General features: G+C 43.1%; 1 protein-coding gene across 1 annotated transcript in view; it reads right to left on the bottom strand.

The window, feature by feature from the left end:
* Window positions 1–11,159, bottom strand: part of LOC104277136 (tumor protein 63-like) — a gene marked incomplete at its 3' end in the record, with an annotated part of 18,954 nt that extends 7,795 nt beyond the window's left edge. The window contains exon 1 of the mRNA XM_009873689.1: window positions 11,008–11,159. Within this exon, the coding sequence (XP_009871991.1) occupies window positions 11,008–11,049 (42 nt within the window). The remainder of the gene's footprint in view (window positions 1–11,007) is intronic.
* Window positions 11,160–12,213: the final 1,054 nt, after the last annotated feature.

Consider the following 12,213-nt stretch of genomic DNA (forward strand, 5'->3'; position numbering starts at 1 on the left):
GTAATTCCTGACTCCTACCACCTGCCACAGGTTCACGTAAAAGAGCTTGTCTAATTCGAGGATTATCAGAATGACAGTGCATCACACTTCACACAAATATTAAGTCTGGACATCCTGCATTGTGTAAGTATTTCTAAGTATTTTCCAATGCTTATAAAAATAATATCATTGATTTCCCTTGAGCTGTATTTTAGGCTCTTAACCACACAAGTATTCTGAATTGGGCTCTTGAAAAAAAGTTCTCCTTGCATAGAAAACTACTTAATTTTGAAAGTCAGACCATTTGGTGCAGGCTTTCACTAGGGTATCTAGGCTATGCTTAGTTATTTTGAAATTCAAACAGTTTTAAACAGGAAAAAAGTCCAAGATCCACCCCCCTGCACAGAGAGTAATTTCTTTACTCTGAGCTTCTGCACAGCAATTCATCTGACAGGTAACTGGAAAACAAACAAAAGGAGAGGGGGGGAAAAAACAACAACAAAAGAGAAAATGATACAATATCATCCCTATGGGAGGCAAAAAAAAAAAATCATGAGACATTAGAACTCCATGATCTTAAAGTAAATTGATTAATAACCCAAATCCCCAGCTTCCTAGAACTAAAAGAGGGCCCAAGAGTTTGCTATGATCTCCTATTACCAGCTGGACAGGGCAATGTCAAACATCTGAAGAGCCATGAAAATACAGACAATTTGGAAAGGCACCTCCTCACGCTCCCAAGAGATGTAAACATAACTGAAGACAAAGACCTACATACAGAAAAAGACTGCAAGATTTCAATGAGGCATTTTTGCCTGATATCAGTGACTGAGAACTGTAGGATCACAACTTAGCCAAGTGCCCAAAAATCCTATGCACCAAGTTTGTAAAGTGATGTTGAAAAGTTAAATAAAAGGAGTAAAAATAAAACTTTAAATTTGAGAGGAATCAATTAAGATACAAGGGAGGTAGAGAGGAGAAGTAGGGACTGGAGAGGAAAACTCCAGTAATTGATTAAAGCTATGTTGTTTCTTGAGCTCTTTACTGAACAGTAACTATCGATGGTTATCAGTCATTTTAGACAGGTAGCATTTTATTGTGTTGAGAGGGCAGCATTAGGCTGGACAGGATATTTGTGTGTCATCTGTAGTGAAAGACTGCAGACATGATGACCAACAAAGTATGGCCATAGGGCACAAGGACGATGAATAATCAGGGTCAGAATAACACCAGGAGTTGGGGCTAGCTCCCAAATTCAAAATTATGCTCAATAATTAAAAAAAAAAAAAAATATCAGAATATGTCAGCTTTCAGACACCACGGTAAAATACTCCAGTTAGTACTTTAGTCAGAACAAGAAACTCAGATCATCTGCAAGTTAAATAAGTCAAGCAGTTAAACACACACACACACACACAAAAAGCCACACACATAAACCCCCCACACCCACTCTTTGAAGCATGGTGCAACTATGGAATATGAGAATTCGTAAGAAGAGTTATAGGAGGGCAAAGGGCAAATTAAAACAAGTTAGAGCAAGCAAAGGAAAAAACACTGGAGCACGAGAGTCCATATATATTAAAAGGATCTGCTATTGTATTTGGCCATTTAATCTGTCCAGATCAGGCAAGAAAACTCCAGGACAATGTTCTTAAAGTCTGAGACAGAAAATAGCAGACTAAGAAGCTTTCAAGACTGAGTGGAGAGTCAAGAGGACTGGCTGCCAGATGCTCATTATGCCTCAACTGCAAGAGAACAAAAGGAGGCAGAGCTTTGCCTTCCAACCCTTTACTAAAGCAGCTCCTGACCTGCACCAATCTAGCATTGTCTGCACCCAAAGATCTGCTGGGTTTTAGTACAGGAGCACACAGAAAGCCGGGAGACCACCTGAACCAGTCTCTCTCTGCAGTACATGTAAGAAACACAGCTTCACATCATTGCTGGAACCTACTCTGAAGAGATGAACAGGAGTTTTACATGGTGTTTTCCAAAGATGCCAGACTGTGGATACACCAGACCCAAAAGAGGTACACCACTCCCAAAGGGAGGTGTGTGTATATGGACAAAACATCCATGCGAAGGCAACAGTGACTTCACTCTATCAACCTTGGAACCATCAAGAATGTTTTTTCCAATCATTTAAATCACATTATCACATATCCTGCACACCCAGGATTTCCACAGGGCTCTCTGGTATGGACCCTCCAACATCTAACAGCTCAAGTAAATCCATTTTTCAGTATTTCCCTTCCTGTCCAACACTGCCAACTTCAGCAAACACAAAGAGCCACAGTGCCGTGGTCACTTACACAAGGCACAGCTTCAGAGATCTACATTTGAGGTACTCAGCTGTGCAGACCTTTCACCATCCAAACTGAGAAGTTGACAGATGAATTGTTCAATATTAAATCGCTCACACTAACAGAATGACAGGAATATTTTCTGCTCAAACAGATCTTCCATAATTCTAGTAGTTGCTTTTTATAACAAGCAAGATAGCTAAGCTAGCTGCAAGGAATTTCTAGTCCTTTGACCTCACAGTTACTCTGACTGACACAGTGACTCTCGATAGCCAAAAGAGAATCTACCAGACTTTTTGCAACATATGGACTATTTTCTGTCCAATACCATATTAAACTCCCTACCCCTCCAACTTGAACATTCACAGTTCCTTTCAGACATACAGCACAATGAACTGGCAAAGGTTCATCTCAACAGCTTTCCCACCTTAATATTTAAGTCATAATTTCCTGTTTGCAAAATATTAGATCACACCTAGCCAGTGTATGGTCTATTCCCCTTTTTAAGAAATTCTTGCACACTTTGCTGCTGCTGAAAGAGGGTGGAGAAATTTGCTCATTTATTTAACTTTGGTCAGCCACCACCAGCGCTCCTGAAGGAGTCAGTTCTTATACTATGGATAAAATACAAACTAAAACTGCGGCACTGAGAAATCACAGCAAAGGCTTGCAGTGGCTACTGAGGATCTCGGAGACATATTCTTTCCTTTTAGCAACGATGCCTCCAAAAAAGTATTTTGTGATCCATGAAGACATCATGACATTACCTCAAAAAAAAACCAAACAAAAAAACCTCAAGCAAAATCATTAAATACTTTAAGTCATTTCCCATACAGCAGAGAGATCTACCTGCTGACTTGACACTTTTGTTGGCAGCATGTTTAAGTCCTATAAAGCTACAGGCTGCAAGAGCATATCCACCTATTCCTATTGTTCTGCTCACTCCTGAGGCATCGCGCACCAGCCCTGCGCATCAGATCCCTTACGCAGTTGGGCTCTGCGGCACAGGGATTTCTGCCTCAGCAGCACAGCTGAGAAGCCCAGTGCTGCACCTCCTCCCCTCTCCCCAATCCCAGAAGTCGGCAAGATTCTTTGTGTTTACTTCCTAGATGTGGATTAAAACTGAAAGATTCATATCTGCCGAGACACAATCCATCCCTTTCATTCCCAGACACTACCCCACCATAAAATATTTCCCCTTCCCTCCCTAAACTGGGCGTTTCCTCCCACTGTCTTGCCCTTGGTAAAAACATTCATCATCTTGCCATCTTGAGGAAGTTGGATTCATCTCAAATTTCACCAGGTCCCCTTGTATACCACTTCCCAAAGTCCTTGGGGGGAAGTTTAATCCGGATCCAAACTCTGGAATCAATCCCAAGAGGCTGCTGGGCTCCAATCAATGCATTAATTTTCAAACATGCTCAGCCTTGCCACTTGGGTCCACTTCCAAACAGAGAGGATGACTGAGCACAAGCCCAGAAATACAACACACCTCAAGCCATCTATTCTAGATACTAACACACACATCCTGGTTAAAGACACTAGTCCTTCAGTTGTACCATTAAGACTCCAGGTGAAACAGCAGTGGCAGGGAATTTGCAAATATACAAGATATCACCGAGTGTTCTTGGATGAACTCCCAAATTTAAATAAACATGCACATATCCTGCATTTTTATTGCTTGTGTGTGCATGGAGTTTCTAACAATGGTCAGTGATTTCAAACAAAATCATCAAGTTTAGTTTCAAGTTCTCAAAGAGGATTCAAGTTTACTTTGCCAATGCCAAGGAACTAAATCTTTCATGTTTGTTATCTGAGACTTCCTGAATAGTCATTTCTTATTGATTGCCTTAAAAACCTCATCCCTCTCTATTTGCTCCTTGCTCAAGGTAATTGCAATCAGCTAAGCAAAACCTGGAAAACCTCTCATAGGCTCTTTAGAAAGGAGTTGGGACCCTCCTCCAGGAGCCAGTCTGTTTATAAGAAGTAGGTTCACCTCTATATTTCATTGCACTGCTTTCTCAGTAGCTCACAGCCAAATCACAACCTGCAATTCATTTGTCCTGTGCTGCTCTACTATGGCTTTATCCCATGGTTTGCCTCTGCTGGAAGGCAGCTCTTTAATCCCTCCAACAGTTACAGCATCTTCTCCCAGCACAGCAAAGCTCTGATTTGGAAGCTTCATTCGGAAGACTAAAGAGCAGGAGATTTCATAGAAATCTTTTAATACCAAAACAAAACATGAAGTTTTTGAAGAAGAGCAAATTTATTCACTTCGAGAGACTCATCCACATGCCTAACTATGGCTGAGCTCACTTATCACTCTAAAGATCATGGCCTTGGTTAGTTATCAAGGGACTGCAAGGCAATTATGTCACCAAGACTAGAGAATCTAGAAAATACGTGCAAGCAAAGAAAAGTTGAACCTCAACACACTTGGAGAGAGATTATTTTCCTCTTAATTCCACTTGATAGCAAAAGTGACTTGACACTAATCCAGGCCAAGTGGCATAAGGAGCTTGAGCTCACTTCTCTGATGGAGTGTTGCTGTTGGTATATGAGAAGCTCTTCTCCTTCCTGATGATTTATGCAACCTTGCTTTAAAAAAAGAGTTGCATTCATTTTATTGCCTACTCTGCACATTCTCAAGAGGCGTTGGAGGCAGTGCCAGAAAAATAACAGGGCTTAACAGTGTCTAGTGCAAATCCATCGGTGCAAGAGCTCCTTTCTGAAGCGTTTCCAGATTTTTTTTTTCAGTGGGAACATTTTGTAAATAGAATTTAAAATTTGCCTTGAGCCAGGCAACACCCGCTTTTATTCAGCCCTTCATGATAATGAAATAAGTAGTTTCTCCACTAGTTATAGCCAACATCTTCCAGAGGCAAGAAAGCACAAAGCACATGGTTTACACCCGCTCACATCCCACATCCACAGGTCTCCTGTTACAGATGCCAGGTCTTTCTCACAGAACTAGTGAAGTATCTGCCTCATAGAAAACAGGGCCACAGCTGGAAATAAACCCTTCCACTAAACAGACACAACTCAAAGGTCCCCACCAGATGAGTTGAAAAACACAAGGGAGGCAAAGTTTCTTCTGTTGTTTCTCTGTGCTTGGGGATAGGCAATAACATAACCAGGCTTGTGTCAGAAGAAATCAGAGAATTCAGGTGTCGGTAACGTTGTAAAAGATTCAAACCATCAGACTGATAAAAACTACCAGTCAAAACAGGGGTGGTTGTATTCCCCAGGAAATAATTCCAAACAGAAAGTATAGAACAGAACGGATAATTCCATCCTGTCTCAAACAAGGCCAACTTACAGCAAACAAAAATGGATCATCAGTTACAACCACTGGTTCATCTTCACTTCACTGCAATGAGAGATTTTATTCAGCTCTCGCAATGAAAGCCTTTTCATTCTAGAAAATATCTACTATTAGTTGCTTGTCAAATGAAGCAGGCTAACAATCTGCCAGCAACTGAGAAAATCCCCTGTCCCTAATTTCATACTACTCATTCACTCTCACTTTGAGCGCAGATAATTGGAAATTGTATCTCCATTTTACAATTTTACATCTAGTGTAATTGCATTACTGTGCAAACTACAAAACATGTTACTGAGCACTAAATGACACTTTACACACAGTCAAATTATCCTGATTTCTGCAGAAATATTACACATCACACACTGAGAAGGTAAAGTTGTGCAGACAGACAGAACGTCATCAGGTTTCACTTTTATCTATCAAAGGACATGCTCATTCATTATTTCCACCCACATTCAGGTTACAATTGCTTATTTCTGGGCTACACCCACAGCCTTACACTGCTGAGGTCCAGTCCCTCCATCCAAAGCAAGGGAAGGATTTCTCCAGGGGCCATCTCCTGATACACTATTCAATACGGGCGTCACATTGCTTCTGCTATCGAACACAGCAGCACCAAAATTTTGCAATATTCTACTGTGAAATAACAGAAGGCCACCCACAGCATGTAAAACCTGCTCCAACAAGTGGGTGGACCCTTGTTGGAAACACTCTCAACTCTCGCCCTTCCTTGTGTTTCTCCCCCACTGTGGTCCTCTTGTTTCGACTGGGAGAGAGATGGCAGCACGCAGCAAGAGGCAGGTCTCAGCTTCCCACTGCCCATCTCTCTATAGACTGCTTCGAGCTCTTCATTGGCAGACCAAAACAGGGCTGTAGGATCTATTTAGTCTCTCCAAACAGTCGATGCAGGCAGATCTAACCTTAGCCTTTAATATCTCAGGTTAAACCTCTGCAACTGGATTGCGGTTTTAAAACGTCTCAGAGGAAAAAGTATCAGGTTCTACAGGGCCTCTGCATCCTTGCAGTAGACCTTTGCAGGCAAAGGATAAGACGCATGCCTCATAAGCCTGCACAGAAAAGGTCACATGGCAAAAAACTTTCATCTCCTAAGTGCAATTACAGCAAAACCAAAGGATGATTACACAAGAAGTGTAGCTGGAATTGCAGCTGGACACTGTCAAGAAACACAACCCTCAATGCATCTCCCTATTTCTTGCTTCTAATGAGAGACCGTGCCCAAGCATGTGGGGTATTGAAACCATTTCAATAACCAGAGGCCACTGAAAGGCACAGCACTCATACCCAAGCCCTGCACAGCTCAGGGAGAGGTTTCTTCTTAGGTATCAGAAGTTGTTTTCTTACTTTAAGCTGTCAGAACCCCGAGACTTCATCACAAATTGAAGGAGGAAGGACAAAGAGAGAGGGTCAGGTTCAGCCAGAACCTTTCCTTGAAAAACTCATTTGGCTTCATACAGCATCTATCCAAGTACTTTTATCTCGGGATAAGATGATATGTGGGGTGCAGAGGGTACCGCACAGGTGAGCCTTTCTCCCCAATACTTCCAGACTAGAGGAAGGGAGCAAGTCGGTTCCTCTCCTGGACTCTGACCAGGCAGCATCCCTCAGAGCCTGCTTCCTTGGCCCCAGTTTTGGCTGAGGGCCATAAAGAAGCAGTAGCAGGAAGGGTAGAGACTTTGCCAAATGCAGTCAGTGCGACCACTGGCATGCCGCAAAACTATTCAAGAAGAGCAGCACCAGAGAGGCCATAGCCCTGTCCTCTTTGGTGGTTCACAGCCAAATCCAGGCTGACACCCAGGATAATAAAACTCAGTCACACTTTTAATGCACACCAATGAGCTGATGCTCAAAAATGAGCTACAGCTCAATTCTCAGATTCTTTACCCTTAAGCTAATGTTTGCTGAACCAGTGTCTCAGATTGGTGCAAGAAACATTCCCTGCACTGAGAAAGACCAGCTCCCTTAGGAGATCCTTCCAGGCCACCTCAGAGACCTGCATGGCTGCTCCTGCGAAGAGGAAGGACTCAGATCCAAGTTGCTGCAAGCTCAGAGACACACATTTGAACTACTGAAAAAGAGGGAAATAAAACAAACAAAAAAAATGCAAAACAAAACCAAAAGCAGCCAAGAATTCACCCTTCTCAACAGGTCCTAACCCTCAAAGATACTTGCAGCAATCTGTATCTAGTTCTTCTTGATTTCTAGTGTGAAGGAATACTGCCAAGAAGCCATAAACCAGAGCACAAAACGTTTTAGTATAAAACTAGCTTCCCTTACTCCCCTCCCAAAACTATGATAAAAATCTTAACGGAAAGAGATTCTTTAATTTGGATCTCTCCAACAAAAAGGAGGAGAAGGATCTCTGGGAAGGCTGAAGGATATAATCAAAAGTCATGGTACATATTTCTTATCAGTGTTTGAACAAGATGTGCTTATTCTTTTGGCAACACTTTAATTTGATTTTAGCAAATCCTCCAAACCCTGCGTCATCATCTCAGCCAAACTGCAGAAGAATCCCGAGTCCCCAAAGGAAATCTCTATCACTCTCATCCTCCCCTCCTAGCACCCAGGAAACTTGGACAAGACTGAACAAACTTGCAGATACCCTCTTTACACCCAAATCGGTGCGTGCTCCCCTGCAAACATTTGTGCACAACACCTAAAATTCCAGATGTGGAGATAAAGCAGAAATGCACAATGAGATCCAAAGGGCTCCTGTTCATCAGCACCTCATCATCCCATTATAACCACTGCAACGTTTCTCTCCTTTTCACATCTCCTACTCATAAACACACAGAAATGGATCTCCAGGGTCATCAAGTCCAGTGCTCTGCCAACAAAGAGCTTAATCGTTCTTATAGTCAACCTAGATCAAATGCTGGGTTAGATTAAGGTGGAAAAGTGGTTGGGGCAGGTTCCACCTCCACCTTTCAGGGCTGTGATTCACTTCAACACACTTCTCCCCTCTCTCTGCTCTTCTCTACCAGCTTTAGCCCATTTAGGAGGAACTCCTCATCTCCCCATGGCATCTAGCACCAGGCTCACAGTTATGGGTGCCATGGGTGATGGCGTGAGCTCATCGCCCTCACCACACAGCCCACGCTGGGGCTTGTGCAAGGGCCGGTTCCCAGGCTGCGGGGCAGAACTGCTGCACTGCCGGCGGGTGCAGAGGCAGAGCTCGACATTGGCAAGCAGAGAGCGAGCATCCTGGGGTGGCTGGGCAAAGCACCCCCTAGAAATGGGCTTTGGGTGGGAAGGCTCTCTATTTTAAAATTTTATTTCAATGGGGAAAAAAAAAAAAAAATTAAAATTTTGACTTGTACCCTAAACCAAGTTTTTCATGAGCTGGTGTCCTGGGTTTGAGCTAAAACCCAGTCCTATTTAGTGATTTTTACTTTTCAGTTTTAGTCTGCCTTCAGCCCAGTCCAGCAACAGCTCTAAAATCTAGACGCCATCAAGCACCAGTTACAACAAACTGCTACTTCTATTTCCACATCAGGAGCTTTAATTATTAATCTTTTATTATTTTTTCAGGGAATCCATGCCAAAGTCTACATCTTGTTTTCAAGTTTAGGACAGGTGAGGTACATCATCACCAGTATATTTTATTTTAATTGAGCATTAACAAGTCTCCCTCTCTTTTGAGACAAGTCATTAAAAAGGCTGCTGTTCCTCAGAAATAAAGCCAAGTCAATGCTAATCAGGTTTTCCTTCCCCAGCATACAACGCTTTGCTGGATGAACAAAGTCAGTGCACCATATTCAAATCCAAGAAGGAGAAAGAAAGGGTGGGGGAAAAATAATAATAATAATAATAAATATTAGAGCTAAAGCCTTTTAAATAAAACCCCCCCTGACAGCAAGAGACAAGTGGCATTTAAGCCGAGTGAGAGTTCTCCTGAGCGCATCGCTTCTGACAGATGAGCCCAGCAAGTCAACCATGGGGACTCCACAGCCCCACCACTGCTATTCAGCGAAAGTTGATCAGATAGCAGCAGACAAATAACGCCAAGCAAACACTCCAAGAAGCGCTCTCTCCACATTTAAGAGTTTATAATTAACTTGAGGGGGAACAGAAAAAAGTCACCCATTTGGGTCTTCTGCGCGCAGCAGCAGCCAGAAACCACAGGCACGGGGCGTTTACTGTCCCTGCAGCAGGGGGGACGGGAAAAGCACGCTGGTTTCAGTTTACCTCTTGCTATCCCCCAGTCACAAACCTGCCATCCCAAGCGTGCAAGACCCCAAATGTACTTTCAACAAGCTTTTCCTCACCAGATATCACATCCCCTTGCTACACTCTTGGCCTTACAGTTCCCATTTTGTTTTCTTTTCCAAGCAGCTGAGCTTCTGTCTGCTTCGGATCTCACAGCCTGTACACCCTCCACTCGGAGCATTTTCACCAGGCATACACGCACACGCGCACACTCACACACACACTCCCCAAGGAGCTTTTGCTGCATTGCCATTCTGAGGAGTGTCAACACAGCTGCTGTCTCCACTGGAATGTAAACCAATATTGTTGTTAGATCTCCCTCAACCTCAGGTAACTTCCTCAAAGGTTTGCACAGAGTGTGGCAATTCTTTCCGCTGCCACCTTACAAAGCACTGACCCAGTTGGTTAAAAGTAATTAAATAAATAGTAAAATAAATAATAACAAAAAATCAAAATCAAAGCTGCAGCTGAAGGTTGCATTCCACTCGCGCCCATGCGGTGCAAAAGGCTGCGGAAAGCAAAATGCATCCTTTGTACACACATTCAGCCTCATATAGTCTGTTTAGACGAACACCCTATATAAAACAGCTTGCTGCTGATGCGAGTCATGAGGCAAAGTATTAATAGCACCAAGTAAAATAGTTATTGGGGTGGACGCTAACGCAACATTTGCAACTGAGAACCTGTGCAGATTATTTTACTTAAAAAGGTAACTTAAGAAGGGGTTTATAATGCATTTTTGGCAATTTCCTAGTTACTATCCACTCTTAACAACAAGCAGCAATTTTGGCCATAAAATATTAAGTAAATGTGTTGTAACGCACTCAAGACAGACGCTGCTCAGACTGCCACAGGAACGTATTCTGTATGCATTGTCAGCAATAAGCGCCTGCTTTGCCTTGCTTCTCCAGCAAAAGAAAGTTATGTTTGGCTGATCAAGGTTTCTAAAACAAATTTGCTGGCCCAAATGTGAAGACTCAAAGTTCACCCTCATTCAGATATTTAGCCCAGCAAACTTCGCTTCCCATTATAAAGTGCAAAAATTAAAAAAAAGACAAAAAAAAGTGTATACTCCACACTTAACTTCAGGACTACAGAGGTGAAGAAATCACACGCATTCACTAAAAATAAAACTATATTAAAGACATCATAGCCCAAACCTAGAATCCTTACCTCGCTATACTGGGACTGGGCATTGTTTTCCAGGTACAACATGTTAGCAGTCAAATTGATCAATGCTGCTGTTCTTTCTTCTGGCTCCAGGATTTTGACAAACACCTCCCACCCCCTAGAAGACCCTAAAAATATGTGATGCTACTTGGAAGATAACAGGACGCGGAGTGTGCCTCTCTGCATAATTGAAGTTTCCCTTATATACCTAACTATAGGCAAGGAGGAGGAGGTGGGGCTCTTCTGCCTTACCTGTCCAATCTGTCAAAGTGCCACCTGGAGTCCTCCACTCCAATGGAGAGAGGCCTCTCCCAGCTCATTAAGTAGTTAGAATTCCTTATCACCAATCTCTAAAAAGCAAAGGGAAGGGGGGGAAATGACCAAAAAGAAAATTAAAAAAGAAAGAAAAAAAAAAAAGGAGAGAAAATAAATGAAACTATAACTTCTCCTGTCACTTTTCTACAAATTTGGGAACTCAAAAGACAGTCACAGAGTTGCTTGGAAGGAGCCACTCCAAGAAACTTCTTAATTTTTTATTTTCTGAGAAGATTTCAGCTTGCGTTTTTTTGTGGTTTTTTTTCCTCAGGCACAGGCTTTGCTGCTACCAAAGCCCAAAATGTTCGTGAAGGGATTGAGATGCAACCTTCAAGATCGGTGTTGCAGTAACACAGCCGAGACTCTGGCTGCTGCAGGACGAACGTTTGGGACAAAACCCACAAGGAGCTTTCTGAGAAGTAATCACCGTTTCATGCACCACGATCCGGCTGCATTCGTGGTCACCCGTGTGCCCTCACCCCGCTCACAGCCCGTGTTCCCAGGACATCGCTCCAGCTACATTTCCCCCCCCTCCTTTACAATCGCTTCTGGCTCATGCCACAGTAATAGGGCTTAAAATAATCTCATTTAAACCAGGAAATGATAAAAAAAATGGTCCAAAGGGACTCATGATTTTGCATTAATATATTGGAGAACTTGTGGCTACTGCTCAGTAAAATCCACCTGGATGCTGTGCCCGTAAAACCCCTAAACATTCTGAAAAGAAAGATAGAAAGAGCACGTAGCGGAGACTCAATCTGCGGGAGAAGACAGCGAGCAGGCAGGCTCCGAACGGGCACTCCGAAGGAGCAGACCGACTGCCCCGTCCCGCCCCGCTGTCCTGTGCGGAGATGCCGGGGAGGTGCGGGCAGCGGCAAGTCTGGGCTGACCCGG

This window comes from Apaloderma vittatum, unplaced genomic scaffold (assembly GCF_000703405.1).
Source record: "Apaloderma vittatum isolate BGI_N311 unplaced genomic scaffold, ASM70340v1 scaffold42877, whole genome shotgun sequence".
Classification (NCBI taxonomy): Eukaryota; Metazoa; Chordata; class Aves; order Trogoniformes; family Trogonidae; genus Apaloderma; species Apaloderma vittatum.